Source organism: Cynara cardunculus, assembly GCF_001531365.2.
Source record: "Cynara cardunculus var. scolymus isolate 2C chromosome LG 1, CcrdV1, whole genome shotgun sequence".
NCBI classification, from domain to species: Eukaryota; Viridiplantae; Streptophyta; class Magnoliopsida; order Asterales; family Asteraceae; genus Cynara; species Cynara cardunculus.
The window spans coordinates 38,459,080-38,473,754 of record NC_037528.1 but is presented as its reverse complement, the minus strand read 5'-3'; the positions used below and the strand labels follow the sequence as shown (position 1 = coordinate 38,473,754).

At 37.9% G+C, this 14,675-nt stretch overlaps 2 protein-coding genes across 4 annotated transcripts; one reads left to right on the top strand and one right to left on the bottom strand.

Moving 5' to 3' along the window:
• The first annotated feature begins 520 nt into the window (after positions 1-520).
• LOC112500266 (reactive oxygen species modulator 1) lies at positions 521-8,999 on the top strand. Of its 3 annotated transcripts, XM_025103704.1 has the most exons (4): positions 527-680; positions 5,116-5,153; positions 8,525-8,655; positions 8,752-8,999. In XM_025103704.1, exons 1-3 carry the CDS (start codon positions 608-610, stop codon positions 8,636-8,638), a joined length of 225 nt encoding a protein of 74 aa, XP_024959472.1. In that variant the 5' UTR covers positions 527-607; the 3' UTR covers positions 8,639-8,655; positions 8,752-8,999. The 3 variants fall into 3 exon arrangements, with proteins under 3 accessions (XP_024959463.1, XP_024959472.1, XP_024959453.1); XM_025103695.1 differs by having other exon boundaries at positions 521-680; positions 8,525-8,999; XM_025103685.1 differs by lacking the exon at positions 5,116-5,153 and having other exon boundaries at positions 8,525-8,999.
• Positions 9,000-14,273: 5,274 nt separating this feature from the next.
• Positions 14,274-14,675, bottom strand: LOC112505680. Its single transcript, XM_025109589.1, has one exon. The coding sequence runs from the start codon at positions 14,673-14,675 to the stop codon at positions 14,274-14,276; it is 402 nt and encodes a 133-aa protein (XP_024965357.1).

Sequence of the window (14,675 nt, the reverse complement as noted above, 5' to 3'; positions counted from 1 at the left end):
GATGGTGGTGTATGGCGACGAGCGGAGGCAGGGTTGGGTGCGGTAGCGACGAGCGACATAGGGGTGGTGCGGCAACGACGGGGATGGTGCGCCAGCGACCGGCGAGAGGGAGACGGTGGCGTAGGGGCGTTAAGCAGCAACAGTGGTGTGGAGACAACAAGGAGAAGGTGACGTGGAGACGACAAGGAGATGGTGATGTAGAGACGAGAGGGAGACGAGGAGTCATGATATTATTAGGTTTTATTTATTTATTTAAATTTGAGGTTTACCTTCTATTTAGGTTACAGGTTACAAGTTACATTTTCAAAGGGTAAGGATCTATTTAACAAGTTCCAAAAAGTCTAATGACTTATGTAATAGATTATAGATTATACATGAATTTATTTGTTCCAAAAAATTATCAAAAACTTAATTATTACAAACAATAAAATTTATTGAGTTTTTTTTTTTTACTTTTCGGTGTTTTAATTTGCCAAACATAGCCCTGACGCCTGGTTTATATAGTCTCCCCGTCGTTTGTGCGAGTGTCTGAGAAAATTAAACCTAAAGCTTCTTCCCAGTCTTCACAGCTTCACAAATTAATCGAGAGAGAGGGGGAGAGAGAGAGATGGCAAGGGATAGCTGTCTGGCCAGAGTAACCGCCGGAGTCGCCGTAGGTGGTGCCGTTGGAGGGGCTGTTGGTAATGTTTACTTTTCAAACCCCCTTCCTTCTAAACCCTAATCGTTTCCCATCTTCTATCGTCTTAATCAGTCAAACTCGAACACATTAATCTTATCTTGTTTGTTCTCTCTTATCATCTACTGCCTAATGGGTTTGAATAGGTTTTAGTTTACTTTACTGTTTGAAGGCCTGATACATAAAATTATGTTTAAGAACTCTTCAACTTTTTTCCTAATAATTTATTATCTTGTCTACCTACAGATGCTTTATGTGGTGTTAGAAGCGTATTTATTTGGCCTGTAAGCTGCATAATTTTTGTATTTTTTTTCTCAATTTGTTAATAGGTTTGTGTCAATTGTGTGATAAATTCTAGTGCATAAAGTTAATACATTCTATCCTTTCAGACACTAAAAAAAAATCGTTCTTAGGTACTTTTGTTCTCTTTTCAGGCATTGTTAATGATTTTGTTCATAGAAAATTGTATCTCCTAAATCAAGTAACCTTTTTGTTTAGGAAGTTGTCTACCCCTTGCTTCATGCTTGTGTGGATGCTTTTTTTTTTTTTTTTGATTAACCTGGATATCCAACCCGCTATACGCTCCGACTAATCCCAGGGCGACCACCTGCTTTGCAAATAGCCCGGAGTCATCGCATTTGGACCTCCGTGGCCAAAAGGGGATTTTTATTCCTCCTTGGATTTAAACCTGGGTTCTCCTGGTACTTGTGTTGGATGCTTTGAGGATGCCCTTGGGGGTTATTACCTGGGGCGTGTTCCTTTAGTTGGATCATATATGTCAATATCCATCATAAACATGCCTAAATGTGATCTTCTAAGTGGAACCAAACCAGCTTAATAGTCGGTTGTTCCCAAGGAGTGCCAATTTACCTTCTTGCAAACAAAGTGATAATCTACCTCAATATGTTTTTTTATGTTTATTTAAAAGATTTGGTTTCTAATTATGTGAAAGGTAGTCTCTAATGCTCTAAATAGTAGGTTGTTCCCAAGGAGTGCCAACTACCTTCTCGCAAACAAAGTGACAATCTACCTCAATATACTTTTTGGTGTTCATTTAAAAGGTTTGGTTTCCGATTATGTGAAAGGTAGCCTTTGATGCTCGAACATGTACTCGTTCTAAGTGCCTTTTTACTATAATATAATAGTCAGTCTATATGGATTGATTACAAGTTGAAATATGGTTAGGGCTCTTATGTGTCTTGAACTTATATTACAACATATCTCCATTAACTTGGTTGTGAAATCCCTTAATTCTTGAATCAAACATGTGGTGTTTGTGTCAAATAACAAGCAACCGAAGCCATGACTCAATTTTTGGACTTCACACTTGACAATGAAACCATATCTTGCTTGTCTATTATAACATGATTCCTGTTAGAGAAACAGAATATCCTTTGGTAGAGCTTATATTATAAGAACATGTGTCATTACTAGCATCCTAATACCTCGTGACTTGAGTGTGTTGTTGATGGTGTAAAGAGTACTCTTTCTACGAGCACCTTTAATGTATCTTAAAATTTGTAGAACTGCATTCTTATCACACCCATTGAAATGCAATGTGCATTTTTTTGGTCTCTTGATCGTGATATAATTTAGTTTCCTTGCTATTTCCCAACACCTTCTTGCGCAGGCTGACTTATAGTATAGAAGGTGGGGGGAAAGGCCCCTATCCAAAGTCCAGTTTCTTAAACGATATAGGTAATTTTTTTACACTTTATGTCTCCAGTTCCCCCAAGTCACTTACCACGATTCAAGCTGGTCACTTACGACGGTTCACCCCAATGATCTAGTCCGTTTTGACGAAACCCCACTCCCTTGCTTGACCGCTGTTCCCCTCGTAAATCGATTTTAGGTTGGTTGTTTGAGTTCTACATCTTCTGATCTAGCTCTAAGCCTCTAACTCTTAGCTCTTTTATCTTTGGCTTCTACCAGTTAATGCTCAGACTTCTTGTTGTTATATGTTATATATTCTAGTTGCTTTGGATCGATGCTTTTTTATTTTCATATTACTTTGATTTGGGGATTTTTTTTGTAGGTTTTAGATTTAGGGCTTGTTTTGAGTTCTGTATTTTTTTCAATTTATATTTGTTGATGGGCTTGTTCTATAAATCAATTCACCTAATGTTAAATTTTCTATATGCTTAAACCAGTTCATTTAGAAGAAAATTATATAAAATAATAGTATAATTTGCTATTCGATTAACCAAAATGATAAAAAAATAAAATAATCGAAACTGAAACTTACCTGATTCCATTAACCGACCCTTTAACCTGCATACCAAATAACCCAAAACTGTTTTGGTCCAGGTGAGTTATTCGGTTTCGGATTTTTTCATACCCTAGGCCCTAGTGACCTAAATTTTTGGATCCCTTTCTTGGATCTTATAAAGCTCTTCGTTCTTGGATATTTCTTCGTTCTAGGGTTGACACTTGATATTCAAAATCATTGGTGACTTAGCAATAGGACTATCAAACCTACCTATCTTAGCAAAGATATGATGAGCATACTATCTTGCCAATGGAAAGGCCTTTTTGAGATTCTGCCACGTCAATGCCTGTAAGAGTAGCTAAGACTTTCTAGGTCCTTGGTTTTAAAGTCTCTTAGTATGAAGAATTTTAAAGCCACATTTTTTTGTCATTGTTTGTATTTATAATATCGTCTATCGAAGATACCAACACAGTCCTCTTGCCATGTCTGTCTCATAAAACAAAGCATAGTCATAAGTGCTCCAAGTCAACCTAAAGGTTTTAGAAGTTGAGAGATTCAAGACCAGATTTGAGCATCTTTTAGGCGATGTAGAAAACTTCTTGATCAACACACTTTCAATGACTTCTTTGAACTACATAACCTTAATATGGTATTTGTTTCAATTGTCACCATTGGCCATCCCTACCACCACCATCAGTCGCCATCGGCAGCTAAACCGACCACCGTCAACCACCTCCACCTCCTTCTCCACTACAACAACATCCAACACCACCACAATCACCATGGGCCATGGCCACCACCGTCCATCGTGGCCACTACTACCACTGTCGGTCGCCTCCTACCTCCATCACATCGGCCACAACTACCTCCTCTACCATTATCAGCGGCCGCTACCACCATTGTTCACCACCTTCACATCCTCACAGTCACCGTCTTCCACCCACCACGATCGTCTCTACCTCCACCACCGCTACCACTGTCGCCCACTTTCGTCTTTGCCACAATCACCACCTTCAATTCCACCAAGATTGGTAACCACCAAATCGATCACTACCGCCTCTACCTCAACTACCAACACCATCACCCCCTTGACTCCTTCGACTGCTGCTGCAACCGCCACTGTCGCTGCAACAACCACTGTCGCTGCAACAACCTCCATCGTGCCTCCACCAATTCATAGGCATATCCCAAACCGAATAAAACATGGTTTTCCTTTGTACGGATCTTGTTTTTTCAAACTACCATCAATTATATCAAATTCTTCATTCAAATTTGGTACTATTATATATGTATGTAGTTATTTACATGAAAATTGTGTTAAAATATTTATGAATTAAATTATTTAAATATCTACTTGATTTGTGTAATTTGAAACTATTATATGGTATATAAAATCATCAAACAACTTTTAGGGGTAACTTGTGCAATCGTTTTCAGTCCTAGTCATACCAAGCAAAGGCAAACAACTTGTCCTGTTCAGTCTTGTCCAGTTATTTCTTGTCCTATCTAGTCCAATGTTGTATGTGTACCAAACACCACCTTAGAGAGAAAAATATAACCCTAATTGACCTACTCTTAGGTACGTGGGTCAAAATTGTTGCCTCTAATGAGACAAATAGATGTCAACTTAGCTGCAAGACTAAAAGTGTTATCATGGTCTAACCAATTATCGCGGTCTTAAGCCAAGATCATGATTTGATATAGTGGTTATTGTATTGGTACTGCAGGAAAAAATTGCTGGTCATTTGATATATATATATATATATATACAAAACTTAATATATATATCATGGTTTTCAAAACCGTTTGATGCGAGGCGGTGGGATTCCGAACATGAGGCGCCACCTCAAGTGACCTGAACGAATTGTACGCCTCAGGCCATCTGAGGCGGGTCTTGAGGTGCCTGAGGCTGTGAGGCGAGGCTGAGGCAGGGATGAGGAGTGGGTGAGAAACTAGGGTTTTAAAATTGACTTGGGGTTAAATTAAGCTACTTTATTCTTTTGCTCATACCCCTATTCCAGTCATGGCTTGCTGTGTCTTCTCCCTCTCTTCTACCATCTTGTTGCAGATTAGAGAATAGGCGGATACAATAAGAGGGCAAGACCATGACTTTTCGGTTATATATTGGATGATTTTTTTATCTATGTGATTTTAATTCTCTTTTTTTGATAAATGTGAGAGAGATTCTAGCTTAGCTTTCTATTTCATCTAATGGTTTTATTTATTTCAGGTGCTGTATACGGGACTTATGATGCTATTAGAAATAAGGTACTATCTTATCATTGCTTGAAGCTTTAGGTTTTAAAGTTTAGCAGTTTCCTACTTTCATTATACTTATCAACATTAGGCTGTCGAAAGTTGAGTTCCATTTCATCTATGTCCTTCCGTATGATGGTCTTTGTATTGGTGAAATTCAGGAAACAGTTTCACTTTTGGATTGTCTAATGGAATTATCAAATAACCCTCACTCAGTCACATGAAGGAGAGGAAGGAGAGTTCATGGTGGGAGGGCGTCAAGAACAAAGTTGTTAAAAGCTCACGGCGCACTCAGGCACAAAGGGGTCCCGGTGCCTAGGCGTGATGCACGGGCCTTAGGAATGTAAGGCGCATCTTATAAAAAGTATATACACACACAATTATACACAACTCAGATATGTAGCAAGTACTCCAGCAGCAACCAGCAATACTTTGATAGAGGCAGAAAGGCAAGAAGGGAGAAGGGTTTAAAACGTGAGCCATGAGGGAGAAGTGTTAAGGTCTGGGTGTTTATAGAGAAAGAGGCTTGAAGTTATAAATAACTAGGTATTTAATATTAGGGTTTTGACTTGTGTCATGTATTTGATAACTCTTTTTTAAGAAGTCTAGGAGATGAGAAGATGAGAAACTTTATTCCATATTTGGGGTTTGACTTGGTATTTCAATAACTCCTTAGTGAGGCTCGTGAATACGCCTAGCCTCGACTTTAAAAAAGCCGAAGACCTTGAGCCTTAGGAGCCTAGGCACCTCGCAAGCGCTCTTTTAACAACTATGGTCAAGAAAATGAGTAACTTCAGGTTTTTAAAAAGGGCAAATTGCTTTAAAATGCATTGTACTTTGGTCCAATTTCTATCATGTGTAATGTACTTTCAAAACCTTTATTTTGGTACATCAAATGTGATCTCAAACGCCTTAGCCAAAGTACGTTACACAAAATAAGAAACTGACTATAGTACGTTGTATTTTCATGCATTCTTAGATATAGGCCTGGTACCTAAATTTTTAAGATGTCACATCTGAGTTATCAAAATAAAAGATTGTGGAAGTACGTTACACTTGGGCCAAAGTACGTTTGCATTTTTCATGCAATTCACCCTTTAAGAAAAACTAAAAACAATGCCAACCATCTCCCCCCATCTAGCTTTATAGTTACAAAGCTTTTAAGTGAAACAATGAGCTAAAATGTGAAAACATAAGCTTAGAAGTAGAAATGAAACTGATATAAAATGAACAAAAGAATTACAAATATATAAACATAAATACACAATTTATTTATTAAAAATTATATTTTCAAATTAACTCCTTGGAACTCTATCAGCATATCAGGAGCTACTCAAATGAATAGTTAAGACCAATATTAGTACATGTTATTTGAAGTGCAACCTTCAAATTCTATAAGGAAGTAACATGTTATTTAGATAAGAGGACAAGAGATACTCATTAGAAACCAGGATGCCTTTGCCCCAATAATACCTAATAGCAACCTTTGCTCAAGTAACCTTTAGGTTTGTTCAAGCCTCATAAGAGGAAATTATGTGCATGTTACTTGTTAAAAGAGAAGATACAAAGCTTCATTTAACGTTTTCTTGTTTTTAATTGTGTCAACTACCCTAAAATGTTGAAAATGATATGAGAAGTACCACATGTATTACTTATGATCTTTTATTGGAGTTTTGAAAACTAGGTGTTTATATGTGCACCTTTTCTTATTGAGAAGGGATTTGTAATTGTTGTATCAATTTTTTTTTCAAGCTAGTGTGTTACTTGGACAAATTGGTGAGGAGCATGGTATCTAATTGCGAATGTCATTTTTGCTGTGCATAAAACGCCTTGATAAACAGTTACCTCCTCCACTTGTTTTGGATGAAGTAATACATGAGACTTGTAGAGTAACTATGTCAAGACATGCATATGTATGTATATACACATACACACACAAACATACATGGGCACTGGATCCCTGCAGAACCATACTCTCAAACACATCCTTGTCTCACTTGTACTGAGGGTCTGAATTCATCTTTCCTGTTAGATTGTTAGAGAATCTTGTATTTTGTAAAACATAAGAGTTAATATTTATGGTATAAAAGTTGGAACCTGCAAATTGAAATTGAATGTAGCCAAGATGGTGAAGTCTTGATTTACTGATGTTGATGTCAAGTCTTCAAACATTGTATTTGCTTCTATTTGTTATATTGCGGCTTACTCGTATCTAGCTTTGCTTTTCATATTGTATCATATCTGCCTTTCTTGTGTCAAGTTTCCTTTTCAAAATCTTCTCTTTTATACTTTTTGGGCTTTCTCTCTTTCTCACGCCTTTCACAAGCCGAGGTCTTGACGGAAACAATCATGCTACTCTTTGAGGTAGAGGTATCCCACGTCTTGGTGGAATATACTGAGTTTATTTGATTGGTTAAGTTTAGTAGGATCAGTATGAAATACTTTTATGTCTTAAAATATGACAACAAAATCGCACCCTATCAAACAGTAGTCTTTCTCACAATACTTTGAGCAAATACATGAAACTTTTAATTGGAGTTGGCATGTTTGCAGAAAATGTTGAAAAAGGATAATAGCTTTACTTTCATTACTTTATTTTGTCGCTTTAGGTGGCAAACATGACCCATTTTGGACCAACGCACACAAAAACGTGTGAATGTAATCGGTTTTAGTCTGACATTATTGAGCAAAACGTAATCTCATAAAACTCATATATATATATATAGTTATAATTTAATGTAGCTAACGGTTATTCTTAAGAATTCAAATTTAGGGACCGTTTACCCGAACTCTTGCGTGGTAAGAGTCAACACTCTCACTTACATTATCGTTTTAGTCCATCAAAATGGCATGCAACAATTTACCCGATAAGCGTCAACCGGGTAAGACTCTTGGTCCTTGCCATCGCTCTTATCCGGTACGATTTTCATTTTTTGGCATGCACATCCGGGATTACTTGACCTGGCAAGTGCTTACCGCATAAGCGTTTGGTTAACAGCGCTTTAGTTTATTTTAAACATTCTGACTTTGATTTGGAAGAATGCACTAACGCTTCTAAGATCACTGGACCTGTACAAGGTTTTGAGCTTCTTAGCCAACCTTGATCCCAAGCCAATATAGATTTGACTTTCTTATAATGCTCATTGATGGAGGGTGGAGCTTTTTTCTGAGCCGAGCCACCCATGGTGGCTGGGTGGGTTATTTATTCAAATAGATTTAATAAATAAAAAAAAGTGTCAGAAGCCTATATTTTTCTAAATAACTGATCAGATTGGTGCATAGAGTCTTTTTTGAGACCCTCACCCTACTTATGTCTTATTTGATTTATTTGTGTTGATATACATATGATACTATTATTGTATATTTGATAAATTTAAATGCAGGTCCCTGGACTTCTGAAGATCAGATATATTGGACAAGCAACTGTGGGCAGTGCTGCCATTTTTGGTCTTTTCCTGGGCGCTGGGAGCTTGATACATTGTGGGAAGTCATACTGAGGGAGGGAMTTGTTCCGGTATTGAAAACAATAAAACCTTAGTGGACTTTGATAACTTCCTTACACAATTCTCTTATTAACCTTGAAATTTATGTCGGTTTTCGTATATTCAAGTTTTGCTGGGTTGAGGTTTGGAACACTTTGGCTGTGAGACATCACTATTTTGGTCGTTCAATATTGGTGACGGTGACGGTGATAGTGATACTACGACAGATTTTTATAAATGCATGATCTTATGATTGATTTAAGAAAAAGTACCACGGGGCTGTTCGGTTCGTTTTCTATTAAGACCTGTATGGATAAAGATGTATGTATTGATAAAGTTGTCTATATGATAACTTATAAATTGTTGTTCGGTTGTCATGCTGAATAAACCGTCTGAATGTGAAAAATGACATTTTTAACCCGAATCATCTCTCGCCGACTCTGTCCTTATGTCGCCGACTTCCCACGGACCGACCCTCTCACATCCCTCCCTCGCCGACTTCCCTCTGTCGCCGACTTCCCACGGATCGACCCTCTCACATCCCTCCCTCGCCGACATCCCTCTGTTCAGTTCGGTGTCTCCAAATCCACTCGATTCTCCTTGTTCGGTGTCCCTCCAAATCGAATACAACACATACCCACAAACCCTCTCTCACCTTTACATCGATCTCTCTCTACGCTGCACACACCGAACACAACACATACCCACAGACCGACCCTCCCACCTCCCTCCCTCCCTCCCTCCCTCGCTGACTATCTCTCTCGTTCGGCCTGAATACCACCACTCGCCGACTCTCAGTCACCCCAAATCCACCCGATTCTCCTTATTCGGTGTCCCCCCAAACCGAACACAACACATACTCACAAACCCTCTCTCACCTTTACATCGATCTCTCTCTACGTTGCACACACCGAACACAACACATACCCACAAACCGACCCTCCCGCCTCCCTCCCTCGTCGACTATCTCTCTCGATCGTCCTGAATACCACCACTCGCCGACTCTCAGTCACCCCAAATCCACCCGACTCTAACCTCGTCGCTACCCCTTCGGAAAGGCATGGAAGTGAAAAGGGAAAAGAGGGAAAGGGCAAAAGGGGAACAAATGGCTTAATAAAGGGCTGAATACAAGAAACATCACTTTCCTAGCTGAGGGATTTAGCCCATGGTTGGTCGAATGAGCCCATACGAACAGCTGGATATGGCTGTGCGAATAAGCCATATCTTTTATACAGCTCATTAAGCTCCTACCAAACAGCCCCTACGTCTAACAGAAAGAATGTTGCTTTCTAATACAAATATGTCTCAAAATCTTTCAAATGCTACATCTTAATACAAGAATCTTCAAAATATATCATAATGTTGTGTATTTAAACCACAAGGGTCGTGTCTGATTGGTTTTATCTTGGGCTCCGAAAGTCAAAAGTGCTTGGAGATTTTAGGTTCAAATCCAAGGAGGAATAAAAATCTTCTTATGGCCATAGAGGTTCAAATGCGGTGACTTCGGGCTACCTGCAAAGCAGGAGATTAGTCTGTTCGCATAGCGGGTTGGATATCCAGGTTAATAAAAAAAATGTCGTGTATTTGTCAAATTATGTGTTAGAAGGTTATTTTCGTAAATATATTTGTTATGCAGTTCTTAGGGTGCGTTTGGTTTGCAGGAATGTTTTTGAGGTATTTGGATTCCTATGAGGGATTTGGATTGGATTGGATTTGAAATCCATTCCTTTGTTTGGTTTGTAGGATTTGTAGTATTGGGTCTCCTTACTCAAAAGAGCTAGCAACTGTCTATGGTCTGTACAGGATTCCTCAATGAAGCAAATTATCGAGAACTACAGAAATCGAAAAGGGGAAAAGGGATTCACCTGTTGAGTGATGGGAGAAGGCGGTGGGCGACGGAGACGGTGGGCGACGGAGACGGTGAGCGATGACCACCGACGGAGGCGGCGACGGCGACGGAGACGAAGGGCGACGGAGACGGTGAGCGACGACCACCGACGGAGGCGGCGACGGAGACGAAGGGCGACGGCGACGGAGACGAAGGGAGATGAAGGGCGACGGAGACGGTGGGCGACGGAGACGTTGAGCGACGACCACCAACGAAGGCGGCAACGGAGACGAAGGGCAACGGCGACGAAGGGCGACGGCGACGGAGACGAAGGGAGATGAAGGGCGACGGAGACGGAGACGGAGACAAAGGGAGACGATGTAAGCTGTGGGAGAAGATGGAGACGAGTTAGGGCAAGCATGTATGCTGTGGGAGAAGATGGAGACGATGTAAGGGAATGGATTTCAAATCCCATGTATTTTCAAAGGATTTCCAAATCCAGCGTTTAAGGGATTTCGAAGGAATCCATGGATTTCAAATCCTCACAATCCAGCAAACCAAACACAGGGTTAGAATGGATTTCAAATCCAAATCCCTCCAATTCCTCCAAATCCAAATCAAATCCAAATCCCTGCTATGATGAGTTTGAATCTCTCCTATATAGCTCACAATGTGGTTACAACGTGAATATATATATATATATATATATATATATATATATATGGAGAGGAAATCAGACGAGAATATGGTTGAAATAAGAGATCAGTATAACGATTAATTTAAATGTGAATCATATGTGATTTTAAATGCAATTATGGAGTGTGTTAACACAAGGACATGCAATTACGGAGTGTGTTAACACAAGGATGAACGGGTGATTTACATGTGAACTAATTAATTGATTTATATATGAACCTCTGAGTTCATATATGAGTAAGTAAAATAGTTCACATGTGAACTAATTAACAGATACACCTATGAACCTGTTTACCGTCTATTTGAAAAACTTACGGAACTATCCCTCTATCTACCACATACTATGTAATGAATTATCCGGTGCTTTACGATCAAAGTCACAAATGTTGACTAGATGAAAGATTAGGATTACTTTTTTATTTCTCAAATATTTGCCACTTCACGAATGAACCTTTTTCTCTCTCTCTCTCTCTCTCTCTCTCTCTATATATATATATATATATATATATAGGGGCCTAATCAAATGAGAACTAATTAATTTGTGGTAACTGTGAGATCCAACGTGAGCCAATCATTTATAATATTCTTCTTAAAATAAAATGGAAGGGTAAATTAAAAATTTGGGTTGATTATTCAACTTACATTGATTAGTTTAATATTCCAGTTTACCTTAATTAGATTAATTACTTTATTATATACACACAAACACACACGGACACACAGGGACCAAAATCCAGTGGCCTCCTCCGACAAGTGATGACCTCCTCTGGTCATCTTGTCCGATCCCATCCCCCCTACCGAACACCATCTACATCGACACTCCCTTCGATCTCCCCCTCAAAGGCCACCATCGATCACGTCGACGATGTTGTCGAATGAGGAGTTGAATGAGAAACTGGAGGCATTTATTTCAAGATTTCGCAACGATATTTGGTTTCTGATGTGAAGATTAGTAGAAGGAGGTCTGATACTGTGTGGTAGTGAGGTTTTCTCCAAGACTACAACTGTTTAAGCGCCCACCACCGTCGATGGTGGCGCATGTGGTTGTTAGGTGGTTCACTCATTATATTGTTGAGCTCCGCCATAGCAAACGATGGTTGTTTTTTGTTGTTCATGATGTAAACATATCTTGTCTACCTCTTACTTTCTTTTGTATTTTAGACAACAATAGATCTTTTAGACTCTTGTTTTGCAAAATTCTAACAATTTTTTGTTAAGTTTGTGGGTTATGCTATGTTCTTGATTGAAGATTTGATCACATGCTAAAATATCACATATGTCACAGTGTGTATCATAATGTATCTTGTAAGTATTTTGGGTATCACATTGCTCATGGTATGTATCACAGTAGTATTACATTCGTTTGTATATATATTTTTTTTAACAGTGTCAGATGTTTTTAGGTATCACTATCTTAAGTTTATTTGGTGTTTGCCAGAATATGGTTCACTGGAGAGAGAAGAATTTTAAAATACACACACACACAACGTAGGTATCATGGTGGCACTACAATTGGTATCACCATGGTACCACTATTGGTATCATAGTGGTCTCGAAGTTTACTTGGTGTGTTTTGGATATCACATTGTATGTATTTTGGGTATCACATGATGTTCGCCGAAATAAGGTTTACTGAAAGCCGGAAGCAGGAGAGAGAGACACAGGAGAGATAAAAAAATTAATACCTAAAATGCCCCTTGATTAAATATTTAAGTCATATTACCAAAAATATTAGTTTCCTAATTTATCCACTGATTTGTGGTTGAGATTGAATCTAACAGTTATCACAAACTAAACAGTTCTCTCTTGAATGAAACTCTATATATATATAGTCCCACAAAAAAAATAAAAAACTGAAGAAAACTCTAATAATCGTTCATCTGGATGTTGCAAATGTGCATATTGGTAATTTGTAAGCAAGTTGTCCGGTATGCACATCTGCATAACATGCACACATACATATAAACCAAAAAATAGCTTCAATTGCTTATATGTATATATACATAACGTCTAGATGAATGGTTATATGCTTTAGTTTTTTTAAGGTTTTTTCATGAATATAATGAAAGACAATTATGCTTAATCGTCATGCAAACCGTGCCAAAAATACAAAAAATTATTAATTGATAACAACAACAAAACCGTTTCTCAAAATTAATGGATTTTATTTTTTAATTAAAGAAACAAAAACCCAAAGATTTAAAAATTAAAAACGAAATTACTTCTTAAAAAGGAGATGATTAACGACTAGGATTAGATTTCATTGGGTTGTATTAGTTGCAACTTTTGAAAAGGTTACATTTGATTTGTTTTCCCCACACACACACACGCATGCACACACGCATGCACGCACACGTACGCCCGCACACACGCATGCACACACACACTAGGTTCGAGCCCGTGTATTACACGAGGTAATTTGAAAAAATTAAATCATTTTAGAAAACTTATGTTACAAATATAAATGATAATCGAAAGTTCGATGCTACTTTTCCAAGCTTTTTTTCCTTTAGAATTGTTTTTAAGATTTGTAAAAAAATAATAAAAATATGAATAAGTATCAAGAATTTGTAAAATAAAATTTATAAATGAAACTATGGAAAAATACATATTTTTATATAAATAAAATAAGAACCACGTATCATAAATTACCAAATACTTATTTCTATACAACATTCTTTGTTCTATTGCTAATTATACCATATCATCTATAATTAATATTTTTAAACCTTGCTTACTTTTTACTCTATATAAAGCAACATACAACTAACCATGGGTGAAGACCAGTTGTATCATAAACAAACCAACCTTCAATAATGACTGTCCCTGACTTTTATTTATGGTCATGGCATAACTTACAACAATTGAAAACTGTCTTCTTTGAAACTTGAATGAAATCTTTTTGTCTGTAGGTGTCAAAGACATTCTTGGAATAAATGTCTGGCTTCCAATATTGCTTCCAGATATGATCTCTGCTTCTATAACTCGATTTCCCAAAGATAACACCCGTAGTCTAGTTCCATTATATAACCCAGATTTCTGATCAATATTCCTTAGCAACATAACTCGAACACCGAATTTTAGTAATATCTTATGGTTTGACAAACCCGATAATTTAAGACCATTTTAGACATGAGGTGAGTACAAAGTTCTATCAAACTGGTCGTGAAGTTGCTGCTCTGATTCACGTAAGCTATATGAACTTAGGTACTCCTTTTCATCTCCTGGAAACAATGATAACAAACGTTCGTTTATTTCTTGAATGACTTCATGCTTTGGTGCAAGTATTGCTCTTTCCTGAAAGTAGGATGAATTCTTGATATTTACAAGAATCGAAGGATTGACAAATTCAATTAATGTAGATGTAGGATCCGTTGAATCGATAATGAGAAGATCATCAGGTATATCAATAATTGACTCACCATCATTCACACTACCAACCTTGCCTTCTCCTAAATCCAAAAGCCAGTTTGCAAAAACCCTTGTCTGTTCGATTTCAGAAGCTTGACTGTCAATAGTTAACCTCAT

What these genes read in the sequence shown, in the direction of transcription:
- LOC112505680 (XM_025109589.1), bottom strand. Translation starts at nt 14,675, where the DNA reads ATGAGGTTAACTATTGACAGTCAAGCTTCTGAAATCGAACAGACAAGG.